The sequence below is a fragment of the Schistocerca gregaria genome, chromosome 2, assembly GCF_023897955.1.
Source record: "Schistocerca gregaria isolate iqSchGreg1 chromosome 2, iqSchGreg1.2, whole genome shotgun sequence".
In the NCBI taxonomy this organism is placed as follows: Eukaryota; Metazoa; Arthropoda; class Insecta; order Orthoptera; family Acrididae; genus Schistocerca; species Schistocerca gregaria.
Window position 1 is genome coordinate 716,909,424 of NC_064921.1, and position 21,960 is coordinate 716,931,383.

The following is a 21,960-nucleotide window of genomic DNA, read 5'->3' on the forward strand; positions in this document are numbered from 1 at the left end:
GGTATCTCATGACTTTTATCACCTCCGTATATTTATGAGCACTCGATCATTTTAAGCATTTTCGTTGTGTCTTGTCATTTCTATATTGTTGCTATGGATGTACTTTATCACACTTTACATTTTTAATTTGTTTATGTTCTGTGGATACATATTTATTAGTGTGGGGGCGTTAACATACATCCAGTCAGACGCAATAAACAACAATAGCAACAACTGTAAAGTTAGGAAGTGACTGTTGGGACAGATTCGGGAATCCAGAAGCACCATCGTGGTCTGTAACGTAGAAGACATGGTTTGCTGGGACTTCGCTCCAGCTGCTTATGAAGTATTATTTGTGGACCAGTTTCTTACGGATGGCTGTGATGTTGCTTGTATAGAGTAGTGTTGTGTTTGTGTTGTAGTGGATGGAAGGAAAGAATGCTAGTACATTGCCTTATTCTCTCAAAAGAGAACCAAGGTGGCTGCCAAGGTTAATGGATCTTTATAAACAGAGTTTAACGCTAGCATTCCATTAGGCACAACGGAGATGCACCGCTGACAACTTGGATCACTGCGAGCCTTAGGGCAGGACGTGCCTTCCCAAACGTTTATCAGGCACCTTGCGTCGCCGCCAGCAAGGTTGTCTTCAGTGACATCTTCACATGTACTTGCAGTAGTATTTTATTTAATAATACCTATACATACTTGGGATAAGCACATGATAAATAGTCGTACGCGAAATTGTGCCGTATGTAAAGACCAGAAGTAAAAATTTCTCCACCAGCAGACGGAATTGGTTACTTCTGAGAAGAGCATCACTGCATAAGCGGGCGATATTCGGTATCTTTATGAATTTTTTTCCATTACAAGTAGCAGAGATCAGGGCAGGCTGGCCCACTTATTTTTATTTATTACTTCGAGCTTATTTTTTAAGTGTTTACACTGACATTTTTTTGTTAAAACGTACGTGTATCGTTTCACCACCTTTCCAGCCAACCTTCTCACTGTTTTTCTATGCAGAAAAAATATTTTGTACAGAAATACCCCCTAGGCCAACCTACTCCACCAACGAGGTAAGTTACTCCACTTATTGGGGCAAGTTGGCCAGTATGATTTTATCATTTAATTTAGTTATCACATTGGTTATATACTTGCAAACGTTTCTACTTTAATAATAACTTTCCTACAGCTTTAGGACAGAAACTACAGTCGTAAATTGTGTTAACGCTGTTAAAATATAATTTTTACGCGGAACATCCATACTTCTTTTTAAAGTCGGTCTGTGGGGGCTTATTTTTCGAACTGTAACGTATCTTCCACTGGTGTGGCTGACAGTATTGCTGAAATTATTTTTCGTTTGTTTGTTGTCTCTTCCCCTGAGGCGATTTTTCGAATGCTCTTTCTTCTTCAGGCGTCGGGCAGCAAGACTGGTCAGTTGATATGACGTTTAACTTAAGAGGTCTTCTTAATGACAGCATATACCTAAAATTGTCTTCTTGAGCATTTAAAGGGCGAGTTTCAGCAATTAACCCATAATCAACAGTATATCCAGAAGGTCATTATCGGTGGAAATGTTCCTGTTCATGGGGGAAATGCCTAGTAGTTTGAATCCAACCCGTATAATTCTGAGCGTAATTCCGTTTGGAAGGGCAGTTTCCACAATGCCTGGGAGGTCGTATATTGTCAGTCGTTATTTGTTTGTTGTCATCAGTGCATCGGAAACTGAGTTTACAAACGTTTTAAAGGGGCCGTAAATACTTCTATCCAAGGGCTGTAGCTTATTGTTACAGTGAGCAGGAAAAAACGTAAGTGTGACACCTTTTTCCTTAAGAAAAGATAGACTTCAGCGGTTTGAATGGGAAGTATGGTTGTCAGTTAGTACAGTGCAAGGATGGTCTAATTTACTGTAATCTAATCTAATCTTTGCAACAAGGATCATGTCATACAAAACAGTGCATTTACTTCCAGAAGCTACATTCCGTCATTCAGCCTAAAAGGTATAGGCAACACCTTTCGTCACAATAGGACAGTGTTTGATAAAAAGGGTCTTGAACTTAACACTATGGAATATAAAAAATTGAGGCGCGTTATTGCTTACTACACTAACAGCTAAAGCCATAGTGATAAGTCATCCTTTCTCAGCAGATGTTACCCGCTCTTTGTGACGTAATCTCCTTCGAGTGACTTTTTGTCAGACCCCTGGACTGTGATGAGTCCAGTTTCATCTACATTCCAGATGTCAACAGCGGTCAGTTTCAGTCTTAGCAATACATTGTTCAGTCTGTTAAAAAAGGCTTCTTGAAGATAGTACAGCGTGACAAACCAGCGTTGCCTAAGGAATTTGAATGAAGAATGTCGGCTGTTGTTCCAGAAATCCTGATATCATCCAGGTCCCACCATTTCAAATTCGGCCAAGGTTGTAGAATTTTACATTGACAGACAACTGAAAAGCTGTAAGCGATTTGGGTAACTTCTTCTGCTGGGAGGCCCTAGCTTTACTAAGGCACTCTTCCAACATGTTTTGCTATTCAGGTTCAAATACCTGGAAAAATTATTTTCTCTTATCTATGTATTTAAATAATCCTTGACTAAATAAAGCTATGGGAAAATTATTAGCGAGCTTAGATTTTACATTATATTCGGTGTTGCTAGTAAAATAGTGTAAATATTAAATAAAACAGTACAAATCTGATATATATGTCAACTGAAACCTTTCTGTGAAGCCATATCCAGTCCAGAATTTGGTTGCTGATTCAGAAGGTTCTAAATCTACTAATTTGTTGCAGCACTTCCCATAAAGTTTTTCTGTTATTGTTAAACTCTTTGCTCACTTCCCTAACCGATTATTCATGTCGTTTTCCTCCTGTCAGTTTTAATTTCGTACTTCCTTTTGGAACACATCCTCTTTCAGTTTTCTTTTTATAATTTCGAACCACTTCGAAAACAAATCGGGAGAATGAAAATGAGTAAAAAAATACCAAAATTAAAGATTAGCACAGATTTTATACTTGAAAAAATACGTTCTCAATGCCCCATAACTAATAATTTCAATTTTGAATAACAATCGTTTTAGTTGAATACTTAAACGTAAGTTACGAGTTTTGGAAGGAAGGGAGAAAAAGAAATCCATAGATGTTACAGATGAACATCAACAAAAGCAAAACGAGGATAATGGAATGTAGCCGAATCAAGTCGGGTGATGCTGAGGCAATTAGATTAGGAAATGAGACACTTAAAGTAGTAAAGGAGTTTTGCTATTTCAGGAGCAAAGTAACTGATGATAGTCGAAGTAGAGAGGATATAAAATGTAGACTGACAATGGGAAGGAAAGCGTTTCTGAAGAACAGAAATTTGTTAACATCGAGTATAGATTTAAGTGTCAGGATGTCATTTCTGAAAGTATTTGTATGGAGTGTAGCCATGTATGGAAGTGAAACATGGACGATAAATAGTTTGGACAAGAAGAGAATAGAAGCATTCGAAATGTGGTGCTACAGAAGAATGCTGAAGATTAGATGGGTAGATCACATAACTAATGAGGAAGTACTGAAGAGGATTGGGGAGAAGAGAAGTTTGTGGCAGATCAGATGGTACGACATGTTCTGAGGCATCAAGGGATCACCAATTTAGTACTCGAAGGCAGCGTGGAGGGTAAAAAACGTAGAGGGAGACCAAGAGATGAATACACTAAGCAGATTCAGAAGGATGTAGGTTGCGGTAGGTACTGGGAGATGAAGAAGCTTGCACAGGATAGAGTAGCATGGAGATCTGCATCAAACCAATCTCAGGACTGAAGACCACAACAACATCAGATGTTACAGTTTTAAAATCAGCGCAGCACACAATTTGCTTACATAAAACTGACATTGGATATGATCTAGCCGTCGAATATGTCAGACCTATTAATGTTAACCCTCCGATGGTACATTGGGGAGACAGTACACATGAGGCACAGTGGGCTCTTCGCGGACCTCACCCCGTTGCACTGCGTTGAAGTTGTTCTGGGAGGATGGTGTCATGCTTATGAGAAATAAACAAATCAGTAACATAAAACAGCAACATAATCTTATCCTTCAGGTTGTACAAAGATTATTTTAAACATCCTACAGAAAATATTCGTACCTATCTACAAAATAAATTGCTAACAGCACTGTCACACTGCAACGTATAAAATATCTGGCCCTTGGTAGCTTCATTGAAAAAAATAGATCAATAAATAAACCAAAATGGTTCAAATGGCTCTAAGCTATATGGGATTTAACATCTGAGGTCATCAGCCCCTTAGATTTAGAACTACTTAAATCAAAGTAACCTAAGGACATCACACACATCCATGCCTGAGGCAGGATCCGAACCTGCGACCGTAGTAGCAGCGCGGTTCCGGACTGAAGCGCCTAGAACCACTCGGCCACAGAGGCCGGCAACTAGGGGAAATTTTGGAACCCACTGGACTAGAAAAAAAGTCTCAAGAAACTCGAGCACAGAAACTAAAGACAGCCTACGGTCGAACACACCAACTTAACAATAAAAAACTGCATGTCCATGCATGCATAAATCAGGCACTACAGGACTGTCATGAAGCCCGAGATGCTATATGCAGAAAAATCCTTGTCACTCCATAACAATTTGCTATTACAAAATCTACAAAAAGAAGAACGAAAGATCATTAGGTAAATCTTTGGACCACGAAAAACTGAAGTTGGATATAGACTGCAAACCAACAAAACTACAGATGGAATTTCAAATATTGCTGCTGACATTACGAAAAGACGCCTAAAATTCTATGCACACATACACAGACTACCTGAGTATAGATGTTCAAATGTGTGTGAAATCTTATGGGACTTAACTGCTAAGGTCACACTATTTAACCTAAATTATCCTAAGAACAAACACACACACCCAGGCCCGAGGGAGGACTCGAACCTCCCGCCGGAACCAGCCGCACAGTCCATGACTGCAGTGGCCCAGACCTCTCGGCTAATCCCGCGAGCCCTTGAGTATAGACTCACACGCCAGATACTCACAGCCACTGAAAACCTTAAAGGTATTACTTGGGCCGAACAAGTACGAATAGACCTTACTGATGCTCAACTCACCATTCAGGACACTGCAGACCGTAACATCTACAGAAGCAACATAGACAAGTGGGAAGTCCAGGCAGAATTAAGAGCCAACAAGACCAGTACAAAGTTCTTCTTTTTGTTCTTTTCTTTGAGTAATTGTGACAATGTTTTCAGACACATTTCCACCCCTTTTGACACGTTGTGAAATCCATCAATTTCCGGTTTTTAGATACTTGACTTACCTCGCATTCATCATGATTGGTAGACGAAATATCATATTTCTTTCGGTTTTTCATTGAAGCAGCCATCTTCTTGTCAGACTGAAACAGGAACCTTGAACTCCCCGGTGATATCTCCTTAGTTGAGATGAAGGAAGATGGAATCTCTTTCTTATTTTTCCGGATTGTTCCTACCAGTGTTAGTTTCTTTCTTTGCAGGTGTTCTACTAATTCGTATGAGCATAACCTGTTACCGACGATGATGTTGCGATGGCTGCCATTCAAGTTTTCCGTTAGATTCAGTACGTACTGGTCTGGCACTAATGAATCTTTCTTTCGTTCTACGATGTCTTCTCGAGTTCAAATGGTTTAAATGGCTCTGAGCAGTATGGGAATTAACATCTGAGGTCATCAGTCCCCTAGAACGTAGAACTACTTAAACCTAACTAACCTAAGGCCATCACACACATCTATGCCCGAAGCAGGATTCGAACCTGCGACCGTAGCAGTCGTGCGGTTCCAGACTGAAGCGCCTAGAACCGCTCGGCCATCGGACCGGCCCTTCTCCAGTGAACGAGATCCCACCGTAGAAATAAAACTCCCTTACGTCACAACCAGATATAAGTTTTAAAACGTATTTGTCGGGTTTCCCACAATTTTTGGAAAGGAGCGAATTTATCATTTTGTTTTCTTTCTTCACGGCTTTCTTCACGGTTGGCTTTTGAGTCATATCTCAATCCTCACAACAAAAATTTCAGTCTTATCTCTGACATCACACAACGAAATACTACGATGCCGATCCTCCGACTATACATGTCTTCAAGACTTAGCTTTGAATCTTTCAGCACTCCTGAGAAGATCAAGAGAACAGTTAAAGCCTTCAGTTCAATTGCATGCGTGTATGACTGACCAGGTTCATATGCAGATGTCATTTGGGTTATTTCTTCGTTAGTGTAACGGACAATGCCTCAACCATTGCTTTGATTATAAATTGTGAAAATAAGTCCATCTCGGTGACAGCAATTTTAGCATCTCCTGGGGCGGTAGAGTCGTGTTGTCTGAATAGTTGTTTAGTCTTTCCCCAAATCGAAAGTTCTACATTCATCGTCAGAGGATGATAAAGGCTGAGCTGGTGGAAAACGTTTTGGGATTCACGGTTCATCCTCAGGGAGGACATCATGAATTTCGACATCATGATTTTTGACACTGTCTTCTACCTCACTGCACAACTCTTAAGGACCATCATCACTACTACACGGCTCATCTCGTTGCCGGCTTTGTAGCTCTTTTAGACCATCTTCGCCCTTATAAAATCACTCCATTTTTCTATGAAAGAAAAGAGGTCAACCAGAAGGCAATACGTGCATGCAGTAGCAGGTTAAAAGCCTACAAAAATATTTTTCGCTAATGCAGTCCCCACGTTTCTACCAGAAAGAGGACTTTTATAAAAAATACCGTGGTATCCACGCTGACCCCACAATGGCCTCGTCTCCATTCACTAAGAAACTAAGAAACAACTGAGTTTACTTATCCCGGTCAGCGACATGCTCATTTTCACAGTTGGCTGGCAACTAATGAAAACGGTACACGGGGCCATGTTACCAACGAAGGTAGTTAGCTCATGGTCCGACTGCATAACAACGAAGTGGGATCTGGGGAGACTCCACAATACCAACCGAGTGTTACTAACAGCACTTACTTACAGGAATGTGGGGGACGTTAGCCCTGTGGGCTGGCCTGCCCTTATTTAGTAGGGCTATTGAGCCCCATTGCCATATTGGAATTATTTTTAGATCGCTGACGAAAACGTTTTAATGATTTAATGTCAAAGTAATACTAAATCTATGGACTGTAATCGTTGTAGTTACTTGCTTAGTAAGCACACACACACACAAAATCTTGAGTAAGCTAAATGTACTTTCAGCAACAAGAAATTATAAAACACATGATCCTCCTTGTTATATAAACCTAAATGCACGGACCCATTTTTGTGCTCGTAAACAACGGTATTGTTCCGATCAAGCTTCTTGTAGTGGAGTATTCTGACGGAAGTTTAACGAAATAATATGTTGTCCATCGTGCCCCTATGGCCAATGTTTCCACACGTGTTTGTGGGGAAATTTTTATGTGGTTCTGCAGTAACTGCTACTACTAAGTCTTTTTCTTTATCATTTTCCTTTTCTCAAATTACATTCCAATTTCTACTGCTGCAGCGCCTTCCTTTTTTCAAGTTCCATGAAAACGTTTGCGTTTCCTTTTTGTCTACAGGAGTTCCTTGTGAAACCGGAGGCGACTGTAGAGGACAGGAGCGGAGGAGCCGCTAAAGGAGAGGTGTCCTTACAGGACGCGTCAGCCACGTGGGACGGCGCCAACCCATCTCTTTCTTCCATAAACCTCAACGTCTTACCCGGCACGCTATGTGCCATTGTGGGACCCGTTGGGTGTGGAAAGGTAATGAACATTGGATCATCTCTGTTCTGGAGGCGCAGAAGTAATTATTTACAAACAAAACAATTTTACATGGGACTTTCAATAAGTAATGGAATACATTTTCTATTCTGAATGGAGGTAAGTTTTATTCAGGTTTCCAATACCCCATATTGTTCCCCACTATTTTTGCTACAAAACCTTATTTTTCAACATAGTCTACATTCAATGTGACGACCCAACGCCACCCTACTGGGGGGGCCTGCACACCGGCATGGTATCACTTTACTGGTCGACGCTGGAGCCAACGTGTTGCTGCATCAATAACCTCCCTACCATCCATTTACCGCTGCCCACGGAGTCCAAGCCTAATATGTCCAATTGCATGGAAGTCGGACAGTGCGATATCCGGGCTGTATGGAGGATGAAGAAGAACAGACCAATGATGTTTTTTGAGTTTCTCTCGGTGTGTGCAGACTTGTGTGAGACCTTGCGTTGCCATGGAGAAGCATAAATTCATTTGGATTTTTATGGCGACGACCACGCACAAGTCACACCTGCGTGAGTCAGCCGGTACGCAGGAGAATTGACAGATTTGCGGGACCTTGTTGCTATAATGACAGACGCCTCGTCCTACGACTCATTTTTTTTCACTGCCGCTTGGAACGTACCTCCGTTACAGACGTCATCTTGAAGGCTACGTGAAGAGGTGCCACCTACTGGTGCTTCATGAAACCGTTATGGGCTAAAGCAAGAATATTTTACGATATCTCACAACAAATTCTGCAATTTTAAGCAAAACTGGCCGAGGAAAAAATGTGTTGCGTTGCATATCGAATGCCCCTCGTATTTATGTACAGTGCTTGGTAATAAAGAGCAAACTGTGGAACACGGCCTGCAGTTTCTTCCAGGGTGCAGGGCAAGTTTAGAAATGGCAACTAAGAAAAATAAAACAAAACTCTGCTAAACGGCAATATCCGTTTACGGATTATAAAATTTTTATTCCACTTCTGTATAACTTAAGCTATGTACTCTCTATCTGTTTGTCTTGTAAGGCTTTAAGACTACACAATCTGCGCTTTCAGACATATATAGACACATAGTAGCAAAACGTTTTTATGTTTCATTGAGTATGGCGCTAGACTACACCCGAAGTGCAACGTGACAGTTGCTTCCAGCAAGAAACACAGTTTAGAAACATGTCGAAATAACCTAGCCTTTTACACATTTGCCGTCTGTGGTGTGCGTACTGTTAAGACCTTCGGTACACACACCATCAGTTTATTTGACTTGTCGCTCTAGCGAAGTAGGCGAGTGTCAACAATATGTCTCGTGGTCTTATCGTGGAGTGTTTATGTTCTGCCGTTAAATCAGACGATAGAAATGCCACTTGCACGCTTAGAGTAGCAGATTGACGGTGACCAACTTTAAACAAAACTTGATTAATTCTCACACACATTTATTAAAATAATAACAAGCATAAAAATAACTTAACTTGCTCCTGGATGCTAGTTACAATTGACAATTTGAAGTACCTTTGGTTTTGGTACGTTAATCTTATTCTCACATATCTCTGATACTTGACAAAGTGTCTATACATTTCTCTTCATGGCTACGTACAGGAATGTGATAATCTTATTAGGCGCAGACTGAAACTTGACTATAGACTAATGCAGACTGATGCAGACTGACTAAACGGAGGCCTGTACACTCGTTATAATACCTCGCGCTTTCAGGTATCACTGCGGGAGTGTGATCCGCGAGGAGAAAAGGTTCTACGTTAGCAGCAATCTCACTGGATGCGTTGCATATTAATACGCGGATCGGCGGAAACAGTATTTGGTCCGTCTTTATGGCACCGCCATCTCGTAGTGCGGAGACGGACGAGCGCTGCGCCTGCGCTCTTGCGCTTAGCGGGGCGCGCTCTAGTGGGAAAGTTGTGTACGCGCTGACTACGCGGAACTATGTACACAACACCATCCATAAATGTTTGTGTGGCTTATACTATTACACACGCTGTCCCATTTATCTTGAACACCCCGAATAATTTTGGCCAAAAACAAAATAAAAAATATCAAGCAAATGTTCTTTAGATACCAGGGGAACATTGACCAACGTGAATGATTTTCTTGTAGCTTTGTTCGCCACAGTGATATGAACTGTACATATTTTTTTCAAGTAATAACTCATATTCCTTTATTCGTTCCACAAAACATGCTCAAAAACATATCTCGATGTCCCATTCACGTACACATAACCTTATTAAAAACGTAACACAAAACTGATTTTTACTGTCCTATTCCGGCACACTGTGAAGGTACAGGGTGTTTCAAAAATGACCGGTACATTTGAAACGGCAATACAAACTAAACGAGCAGCGATAGAAATACACCGTTTGTTGTAATATGCTTGGGGCAACAGTGCATTTTCAGGCGGACAAACTTTCGAAATTACAGTAGTTACAATTGTCAACAACAGATGGCGCTGCGGTCTGGGAAGCTCTATAGTACGATATTTTCCACATATCCACCATGCGTAGCAATAATATGGCGTAGTCTCTGAATGAAATTACCCGAAACCTTTGACAACGTGTCTGGCTGAATGGCTTCACATGCAGATGAGATGTACTGCTTCAGCTGTTCAATTGTTTCTGGGTTCTGGCGGTACACCTGGTCTTTCAAGTGTCCCTACAGAAAGAAGTCATAGGGGTTCATGTCTGGCGAATAGGGAGGCCAATCCACGCCACCTCCTGTATGTTTCGGATAGCCCAAGGCAATCACACGATCATCGAAATATTCATTCAGGAAATTAAAGACGTCGGCCGTGCGATGTGACCGGGCACCATCTTGCATAAACCACGAGGTGTTCGCAGTGCCGTCTAAGGCAGTTTGTATCGCCACAAATTCACGAAGAATGTCCAGATACCGTGATGCAGTAATCGTTTCGGATCAGAAAAATGGGCCAATGATTCCTTTGGAAGAAATGGCGGCCCACACCAGCACTTTTTGAGGATGCAGGGACGATGGGACTGCAATGTGGGGCTTTTCGGTTCCCCATATGCGCCAGTTCTGTTTATTGACGAAGCCGTCCAGGTAAAAATAAGCTTCGTCAGTAAACCAAATGCTGCCCACATGCATATCGCCGTCATCAATCCTGTGCACTATATCGTTAGCGAATGTCTCTCGTGCAGCAATGGTAGCGGCGCTGAGGGGTTGCCGCGTTTGAATTTTGTATGGATAGAGGTGTAAACTCTGGCGCATGAGACGATACGTGAACGTTGGCGTCATTTGGACCGCAGCTGCAACACGGCGAACGGAAACCCGAGGCCGCTGTTGGATCACCTGCTGCACTAGCTGCGCGTTGCCCTCTGTGCTTGCCGTACGCGGTCGCTCTACCTTTCCAGCACGTTCATCCGTCACGTTCCCAGTCCGTTGAAATTTTTCAAACAGATCCTTTATTGTATCGCTTTTCGGTCCTTTGGTTACATTAAACCTCCGTTGAAAACTTCATCTCGTTGCAACAACACTGTGTTCTAGGCGGTGGAATTCCAACACCAGAAAAATCCTCTGTTCTAAGGAATAAACCATGTTGTCCACAGCACAATTGCACGTTGTGAACAGCACACGCTTACAGCAGAAAGACGACGTACACAATGGCGCACCCACAGACTGCGTTGTCTTCTATATCTTTCACATCACTTGCAGCGCCATCTGTTGTTGAAAATTGTAACTACTGTAACTTCGAAAGTTTGTCCGCCTGAAAATGTACTGTTGTCCCAAGCATATTGCAACAAACGGTGTATTTCTATCGCTGCTCGTTTAGTTTTTATTGCCGTTTCAAATATACGGTCATTTTTGAAACACCCTGTACATATGGTAATATAACTCGTTCACCTGTTGGTGTAATAGTAAATTAATGGAAACATAAGGAAGAAGCATACCAGCAAGCGGATGATCAGTAATGGTCTTATAACATTTATTGGGGATGGGATAAATAACTTCAATTCATCAAATGGCAAGCTGAGACCGAAAGATCGCATAGAAAGACTGGCGAATTAATTTTCTTCTCTTTTTCTTTTCAGAGCTCCCTGTTGTATCTGCTTATAAACGAGCTGTCACCAACATCTGGAAAGCTCAAGATCGGAGGGAAGATATCATATGCGAGCCAGGAGCCGTGGATATTCGTGGGCACTGTGAGGCAGAACATCCTGTTCGGACAGCCGTACGACAGGAAGAAGTACCAGCGGGTGGTGGAGGTGTGCGCCCTGTCCAAGGACTTCGAGCTGCTGCCGTACGGGGACAAGACGCTGGTGGGAGAGAAGGGCATCACACTCAGCGGTGGGCAGAGGGCCAGGGTGAACCTCGCCAGGTATGTACAACAGGAAGAGGTGCCAGAGGGTAGCGGAGGTGGGAGTCCTGACCAAGAACATCGAGCAGCTACTGTTCAATGTCACAACGCTGGTGAGCGAGAAGGGGATCACTTTCAGATGCGGGTTGGGAGCGGTGTAAGCGGTGGGTCTCTGATGGCTGTTCACAGATTACTTAAAGTTAAGTTGTCCACGTTCTCTGTACCAGTGTGCATATACACTGAGTAGAGAAAAGTCACGGATAGGAGCTTGATGTGTTGTCGGTCGTTCATATTTGGTCTCTGTACAGATCTGTAAGAACGACGCTCACATACAAATTGACGGCGTCGTGATTACCAATAGATCGTCGACCAACCGCGTATGGCTCCGCGGGGGCGACATGACGTCCGTTCTTCAAACTCTTGTGGCCATCCTGTTTGCATGAGATTAAATTCAGTTTTCGTTCCAGAGACCCGAAAATGAGACGATTCTCGTGGGTGTGGAACATGTTAGAAAGTATAACATAAACACTTGAATGTGATACTTACTACCATGACCATTTGTCAGGAGATTGTAAAAATACGTGAATGCATTGCAGTAAACTGGATATTCACAGAATTAATACGCTGTCAGAATGAAACATTGCTATGCACTTTTAATAAATTTATCATACACAAAAACCCCAATCTTGATTGTCGTGACCAAGTGCTGCCAAAACTGAAATCTAACAGACATTTTTACTTAAGCTGTTCTAACAGTCCCTGTTAAGATATTTATCTATAGAATAGAAAGAGTTGCTTCTCAAATAGTCTTCCAAACTCTGGTTGAACCGTGCTTTATAGGAAACCAAGTTTTTTTATGGTTCCTGGCAAGTTGTTGAAAATGTGTTTTCCTGAATATTGGACGCCTTTCTGGACCAAAGTAAGTGATTTTAGGTCTTTATGGAGATGGTTCTTATTCCTAGTGTTGATGCAAAGTATTGAGTTATTGGGTGGAAACTGAGATATATTATTTGCAATAAAGTGTGGTGATTTACGCGTGTGGACGCGTTGTCGCTGCGATATTGAAGAGTCGCACTAGGCACATCTGAACTAGGAAACCCGAGTTTTTGTGTAATCTCTGACATGTATTCTAAACGACCCATCCATCTTGTGCCAGTTGTGTGCTATAGTACAAGAGAGAGTTAACCGACAAATTGTTAAAAAATTAGTTATGGACATTATTTAGATATTATTGTTATGTATTTGTTAGCTCACAATATATCAATAATTATTATCCTCCCATACTCTCAGACTGTACAAATGAATGAATTTTTCAATGTTTCTGAATTGCAAGTCTGTAGTATGAGAGGGAGCTAAGTCGAAAGGTAACATTACTACGTCAGCCAGTGGTGGCCAATTACACACGCGCCTGCAGTCACATGTTTTGATGATGACGTCGTGGCTGACAGTGAAGGTGATTCTGTGTCTAATAGATGTGCGAAATCCAGAAAACGTGCAAGAAACGAAGGTGACTGTAAGAAAATGTAGATAAAAGGACGACGGAACTTCGGACAAGTCTACATGAATGAAAAAAGTATCAAGTCTGTTCCAACAAGGGAGGAGTATAGCAGTCGCGATTGAGCTGTGAAGTCTATATAAGCTACTCTCAACTGTTGCGAATATCTCACACTTATAATGATAAGGATAACCCCTTCGCTGAGTTTTATAAATTAGGGAACTAAAAGCAGCAGAGGGACCTATTTGCAGTATCGGGAATATGCCCCATGCCATGTGCATGTGGAAAAGTCTTTGTTGGAATGACTCTACGATCAATCAGCGCCAAGATCACCGAACATGAGTGTCATTGCAAGTTGGGGTAAGAGGAAAAGCCATCCGTGGTAGAGCTCGCGCTGTGTGAGACTGACCACGTAGTAAAATTTTCCACCACGGAAGCTCTAGCTGTATAGGACTGCCGCACTTCCGTGTTCAGGGAAGCTATAGAAACACACGAACATGATCATAGCTTCAACAGGAAAGAAGAAGCCCTCACTTTGAGCGGATCCTGAATTCCCACTGCAACGAACAACACCTGCAGGTAGGAAGGGGAGAACCGAGGCGGTAAAGACCACGGTAATGCCACTGGAAGTTGGCAAGAAATCGAGTCCAGTTCACCACCAGCAGTGAATGGAGGGTGAAGCTTTACCAATGCCAGCCACTCGTGCTGGCGAAACGTCAGAAAAATCACCAAACAAACGTCGACCGAGGAACCGAAGACAGAAGTCAACAGGCAATTTATGAACTGTAAACAGCGAACTGCTTTTTGTGCAATGGTAAAAATAGTGTATGGAAACAGTAGAGTTTTTAACAGTGGAACTAAAAGAACGTTATCGTATGCATATTGCGTGAAGAATACGAACGGTATTTCAGTAATGATTTCTGTTAAAACATTTTGTGATATATTTGCGATATCGTGGAAGCTTTTACTACCCGCCTCCTCCCCCCCCTCCCCCCCCCCCCCCCCGAAAACATCTGACACTCGTCATAAAACGCCTAATAACATTTATTGTTCTCTTTTTTTCTTTTCTTAAATGAAATTTCTCCAGCTCTACTCATGATTTTACATTTAATTCGCTACTAGTTTCGTCGTTGCGTCAACGCCATCTTCAGGTTGTCTAGCAGTCCGCGGTGAGAGCAACACGTGCTCCACATGGATGGCGGGAAGTAACTGGTTACTGGTGACTTGCGTCACTGCATGTGGATATGGAGGACTATATGGTCAGCACAACACTCTCCGGGCCATATGTCATTTTACGAGACCGGAGACACTACTTCTCAATCAAGTAGCTCCTCAGTTTGCCTCACAAGGGCTGAGTGTACCCCGCTTGCCAACAGCGCTCGGCAGACCGGATGGTCACCCAACTAAGTGCTGGCCAAGCCCAACAGCGTTTAACTTGGGTGATCTGACGGGAACCGGTGTTACCACTACGGCAAGGCCGTTGGCTGTAACATGTATCTACCGGTTAAAATAATATTTACGTCTCACACTATTTTTCAGACACTCGTGGTTCTTGCTAAAATCAGCAAAACGCTTCTAATATCCTAAAAAAGGCAGGAATATGATGTGGTAGAATCCGAAGCTTCTCACTTGACGATACCCAGTATTACTAAGAGATGAAATGAAGTCCTCGGCATAGTGTGGTAGAAATATTGATACAGTTTAAGACTAAAATGCTTCTTTCGTCAGTTGAAATATTTAATTCTATAATTACAGTTATGGTAGCATGGCAATTATTACTTAGCATTTCATTTTCACAGGGCTGTTTATCGGGAGGCAGACATTTACCTGCTCGATGATCCCCTTTCTGCTGTCGACACACATGTCGGAAAACATCTCTTTGACGAATGCATTAACTCTTATTTAAGTGGGAAGACAAGAATTTTGGTCACTCATCAGTTGCAGTACCTCCAGGGGGCAGACAACATTGTGATACTGAATAAGGTGGGTTGATCCCCTTTCACACTGTAACGGCAGCTGCTCGTTGCTCTGTTTACGACAAAAAAAATTTTTGGTGCACAGGGCATAGTCGAGCATCAAGGAAATTTTGAAGAGATTCTCCAGAGTGGCGTCAGCTTTTCCAAACTGATGTCAAGTGTAGAAGAGGAAGCCGAAACAGAAGAATTCAGTATTGATCGACAAAGGAGCACCAGGAAGTCTATGCAGGTAACTTTAATGTTTTACCAAATTTGAAACAATTTTCTGGGATTACATACTTACTCAGAAATACTTCTCTCTCTTACAGGACGAACAAAGCAATTTAAGACGTTCAAAACGTGTTGGATCTCAAAGAGCCTATGCAAATATGCTCGACCGGCAGATATCTACGTTGTCGGAAGTGGTAAGTACTGGCTTTATAGGCACAACATGATTATGAATCACTTACTTCCGTTTATTTTCCGCTCGGAGATGTCAACTGTGAAATCTGGGAAAATTATCAAGATTTTGCTTTTCATGAAAGCTATACTGGAAAAGTTTAAAACATCTAAGGTGAAATCTTCTTATAATTTGTGTCCTTGAGATGCTAGAATACGGTGGCACTAAAGGACTCACTGAAACCAATCGACTGAAAAATGAACTCTAGTGATGGAGCTGTTCAGGCGTTTACGCTACTGACATCATCTTACTTCCAGTATAGAGAACAGTCCTTTGAACAAACTAAGGGAGCGAGTATGGGTAGTACATCGTCACCAGTGATGGCGAACCTCTTTATGGAATTGATACAAACTTAGTCGTTCCTTCCATTATGTAGATGACACATCCTAATCACCATGTGTAAAGGGAGGAACAGCTCCCTGGCAGATTAAGTACCTCTGGGAACACATGACCGGTATGGCGAGGTAGAATGTGGGAATTCTGTGCCAACAAGACACAAGAAACCGGTGACATACCCGAAATGACAAGTTATCAGATTTCATCAGGTTCCCAATCTGCGATGGAAACGGTTGCGGGCAGAACCTTGACGTGTAACGTCCAAACAGGCCGGTTCGTCTTCTAGGACGAACCGCTTCCTTCATTGCTGGCATAGAATCATGTAGCAAGTCGAGGTGTATTGATGTTATGCGTAGGTCAGCCACCTTACCAACGACCGTAAAATTTCTTTTAACCTAATTGTTTGGTAGTGCATTACTAGAATTACCAAGCAGTGGGTTCGTCATATAAGGTGGGCACTAGGATGCAGATCCTTGATTACCTTGAATAACATGAATTATTATTGATGCTGATGAGAAATTGTAATGATACACAAATGATAAGCCTTAAATTTTGCAAAATCTCGGTTACGATACTTTAAACATTATAAAGCCGCACAAAGACAGGTCCAAATTATATACTTCAATGTTTGAAGTAACAATGGGTATAACCAGGTGGGCAAAGTCCCTCTCTTCTTCCCAAGACAGACTCTGCTAAACGCTCCTCAGAACAACGCAATCTGCAGCGGATGTATGATCAGAAATTCCAGTTCTGATACTTAAAGCATCGTCTGTACATTATCTATCGTTCAGTTCCCCTATTACTTCATAATATATTGTTACGTAAATGGACATTTTACTTTCTTCGTTGGTATAGTAAGCATATGTGTCAGTCTAACTTGCCACTCACTATCAAATATTAGTATGAAAAGTCAAACGCACACAGAATAAAAAAATGCATACTCTGTGAAAGAAAGACCTTAGCTCATGAGTCGCTTTTTCTTATCAAACCGCTTAATCGATTCTTAATAAGTATACTCGTTTCATTATGAAGACTACATAGTGAACTATGAGATTCTATAGATCATATGATACAGAGATATTTGTTTGTTTACGAGAACTTTTTAAAATATGAGGATGTGCTGAAAACTAATTCTTCCGAATTTTTATGTGAAAACACTCAAATCTTTTTAAGTGCAGCAAACGTTATTAACATTCTACATATTTAATCTACGTGTCTACATATTTGATTTTCAACATAGTCGTGCTGGAGACGAACACATTTCCCTCAACGTGAGACCTTCTTGCTGATACCATCACTGTAGAATGTTTGTCTTTGTTGACGCAGACACAACCTCACCCCAGTTGGCACCGCTTCATCACTATCAAAGTGAAATCCTCGAAAGTGTTCATCAACTTCTGAAAACAGATGAAAATTTGATGAGTCCAAATAGGGACTGTACTGAGAATGATCAGTGCCAGTGAACCCAAGGCCTCGGATTGCTGCAGATGTCGCAGCGCTGGTACGTGGTGTAACGTTGTCATGCTGAAGGGGAGACTGCTCCTAGCGTGGACGAATTCTTCGAATCAAAATTGATTACTCGATTATTCCTTGATACTTCCTACGCACCGACATACTTAGGTTACGCACCGCCGTATTACACACTACAATTCGGAGCCCTCTAGCATCAGAGGCCTCCAAATATGTAAACGTGAAGAAAAAAATTGTAGAATGTTTATAACGTTTTTTGTTTTTAAAAAGCCTTAAGAGTTTTTACATAAATAATTCGGAAGCATTGCCTTTCAGCACGCCCTTGTATCAACACCATAAACTATCTTCTCATTACAAAGTACACTCCTGCTCATTAACTACAAACCCTTGCCGGTCATTGTTCCAAGCGTGGAAACAAAATTGTATTAAAACTGATCTCGGATGTTAGAATAGAGGGGAAGTGAACACCCTTCCCAGAATACGATCTAATAACTACATCTCTGACTCTGTATACAAAAAGCACACAACGCTCCGCGATAAGAAATAAGGCAACTGTACTATTTAACGCAAACTAATACACAAGGCATAATACTAGGTTTTTATTTACTCATTACCGTTTCTGCAAAATTCACGTGACTGGCTTTTGTTCCACAATTCTTTTAATAAGCAAGTAAATAATACTTTTTCTCTACAAAGTCAATGATACACTATTTGCACTTCATTTAATATTTTTTGTTTTTCCTAAAGTCAGTACTTAAAATTCTTACTTCGTTTGACCCAGTACGTATTATACCCTTATTACTCGTAATAGGAAGTGGTCTCACGCTATTCTTCTTATTTATGTTAATGTGTCTCTCATAATTTTTACGCAAAACCAGCTACTCGATAACAAATGTGAAAGCTACCTCTGTACTATTTCTTTTCCTTTATATTGCAATTATTTTCAGTATAAATTGATGATATACTTTACCCATTAACTGGCACCCCGTTAATTGAAAACTGAAACTATACTATTTTCTTGTTTCTTCTATAATATTTTACCGTTTCTCTTTTCAGCATCGAAAATTAATTGATCTTGGAATTATATTATTTGGAAAAAAATACTAAATCGGAAGCTTTGGATTTAACTTTTTCGCATGCTCAACATCTCTCATTCTCTTCGTTAGAGTACAATCTTTTGTCGCTGAGCTCGTGTATCCATGTACCCTAGAGGAAAAAAATTAACCAGGATCTAAAAAAATGTCGCCACCATACTTTAGTGCTACATTAACGTAGGCAACCAATATGTCTTTCTCGTCAAGCGGTGGCTTCTGACTATCTTTCTATCCTAACATTCTGACACGCGTCATAGATTTTCTGTAAAGTAGCTAATAACACTGAACGTAGCTTGTTTTAATGGCTCCTTTCCTTATCCAAAGAAAATAATAAGAGCTTAAAATCTTCTCACTGTTTAGGGCTATTTACGCTGCACTATGAATGTATAGTTTAGTAACAGAAGTGAACAGTGTAGACCTTTACCATCGAACGCGAATGACTCGTCTCTCTATGCAATGAATGCAGTTTCCACACAACCAATCTCTGCAATCCATTCAGGAATTGCTCTTCTCCATGAGGGAGTTCTGGGCCAGACCGCTATTCCACTACACCAGAACACTATATCCGACTTCCCACTGATTAATCATCCCACTAATAAAATCTCCACATAACAGTTGATACGCTAACATACAGCAATCTCTCCAACAAAATCTCGTTGGATTCAACTGTTTATTTACGCCCTGTAATTGGTAACGTACTGTACAAGATCCCATCAATTCGTGTTCGAACCCAAACAACGAAACCTTCAACTCTCCACCTCGGCTAATACTTGTAGAACTGGCACGGAATATCTCTATCGCCAGGACTATCACTGGAAGTTCAGCATTGTTACCCCTTTGAGTCACCAAGTTCAACCATGGTCAGATAATCTGTCTCCAACCTGGTCCAAGCTGTTCCCGTACCAAAACTGTATCGACTATTAGAACCACGTAAAACTATTGAGGAATCATTAAGAACGAATAAGCGAACAGCGTTATTATCACTTTTAAGAATTAGTAAATTGAAGTCGTAGGTCGTTGAAACTTCGAACAGCGGCAAGCGGCGGGTTAATATGATCTTTGCCTCACAGAATGCTGTTTGGCTGAAACTCTCATCTCAACAGAATTAGCAACCTTCTTTCTCACTTCGTGCTCACTGCATCATTACAGATATACTAACTTAAAAACATAACGAAATATTTTACAATCGCAACATTATTAACCATGCATCGTTCTGCAGGTTATTGTGTAACGAATTCACGTGACAAGTTTACCGTTAACGGCTACAACAAAACTTTGGCACGTTACGGATATATATAATGACCAGTCACAGAGTCACCGCATGAATAATTATTTGGCCATAACTGGAACTGACACGGGAAACAAATTTCATTTAAAACTTGGAAATTATTTCACGAATACACAAACTCTATTTACTCTACAATAATACAGATGCTTGAACACGAAATTATTTTTCTTAATTCATTGTTTATTGTGCCATTAATAGTTAGACACAAGCACCCTAGTCTTCAAATGCAATCTTCTATCGTACATGTAGCCATCACAGTAAATCGTTGAATTTCACGTAATGGTAGATTTTGTATAAATTTCCTCATTCTACACGAGGTTTTGGGAGCCTTATACACTTAAATATATAAGTTACTCTCAGCTCCTAAATTTTTGCTTCTTTCTTATTTCTCAGTGAGTTTAGAGACTAGCGATCATATTCTAAAATACTGTCTGTGAAACATCCTTTAGCTATACGACATAATACATATTAACATCACAGACTCTTAGGAAAATTATTTCATATTCACCTGCAAGCGGCTAAAGAGCTGTCATCAATAAGAAGGTTGGTTTGAGCACCACACTGGTGTTATTTGATAGGCTTGGTCCTATTGAGCTCTTGTCTCCCTCGGCTGTGGATCAACAAACCTCCTTTAAAATACAGAAAGTGTTCCGTACAACATGTTGTTTTTCGGGAATGACTGCTGAAAATTAGTCTCTCTTGCGCACTAGTCAACATAGTTTAGAAAAAAAAGAAGTGATTCTGTTTTCTAGTAGAATAAAAATGTCTCTTTCATTTAAGAAACGATATATAGTCTTTTTTAGGAAAGACGACATTTCTCACCAACAGACTGTTAATTTATTGTTCATCGTCGGCCAAATTCAGAACAAATGCTGGTTTCAACGGCCCTACTAAAGTGTTTCATATTAGTACATTACATGACAGTGAAATTTTACTACTACTGTATAAGGAAAGACGACGTTAAGAAAGACAGAATACCCATATAAGTAGTTTTATTACATGGAGCCCTTTACATATGTCACAGACGATTATACAGCAAAGCAAGAAAAATACGCTGCTAAATTCACAGTGTTATGAACCATGGTGGACGATTTCCTCTTCCACTCCTTCTCATTAACAAATCTTTCCTCCTTGGGACACGTGAAATTTATCTTAAATAAGGAGGATATGTAATGTATGTAGTAGGATTTCATTAAAATTTTTGCACATCGGAATACGAATATCCATCTCTCGTTGGAGTTATTCTTTCATTTGACACATCCAGTGGCGGCCTAAGCATTGCTTCGAAAATGAAATCTACCACAGTTTACGAATACTGAGGAAAAATAAAGCAGATTGCTCCCACTTGTTCTAAGGAGCCATATTTCCTGCAGTATTGAAGACGCTTTTTTTGTTTTTGCCTTGAGTTGTATACTTGCGCTGAAACAAGTTCCATCAAACTCGAGGAACTCAGAGGCCATCGACGAGGTGCTTACTACACACGTGTTTCTTCTGTCCGCCGGAAGACAATCGTGGCTGATATCATGCGAAGCCTCTCACACAAACGTGAAAATATTTGCAACTGTAGAAGGAATGTATACATAAGTGCATCGATTTAAGTGGGTCATACTTTAAGGCACCCACTACAAATTGAATTTATTCCGTAAGTACAGATATCTGAATGTTAGTGTTATTTCTGTGCGCAGCATATCGCATATGGTGGTGGAACGCAGGAATCAGCTTATGTGAAATTATTCTTTCGCTACCACTGAGTTGATGGAGTAAGCTGAAACTTTTCTCATCTAGTACAGCTGTTCAAAGCAAGGAAACAATCGTACACTAATTA

General features: G+C 41.0%; 1 protein-coding gene and 1 pseudogene across 1 annotated transcript in view; one reads left to right on the forward strand and one right to left on the reverse strand.

The window, feature by feature from the left end:
- LOC126334844 (ATP-binding cassette sub-family C member 4-like) overlaps positions 1 to 21,960 on the forward strand; it is a 170,103-nt gene that overhangs the window by 77,245 nt on the left and 70,898 nt on the right. Inside the window, exons 9-13 of the mRNA XM_049997511.1 lie at positions 7,532 to 7,714; positions 11,772 to 12,058; positions 15,332 to 15,515; positions 15,594 to 15,737; positions 15,817 to 15,912. Coding sequence (XP_049853468.1) covers positions 7,532 to 7,714; positions 11,772 to 12,058; positions 15,332 to 15,515; positions 15,594 to 15,737; positions 15,817 to 15,912 — 894 coding nt within the window. The remainder of the gene's footprint in view (positions 1 to 7,531; positions 7,715 to 11,771; positions 12,059 to 15,331; positions 15,516 to 15,593; positions 15,738 to 15,816; positions 15,913 to 21,960) is intronic.
- LOC126337430 (5S ribosomal RNA) lies at positions 14,900 to 15,017 on the reverse strand (annotated as a pseudogene).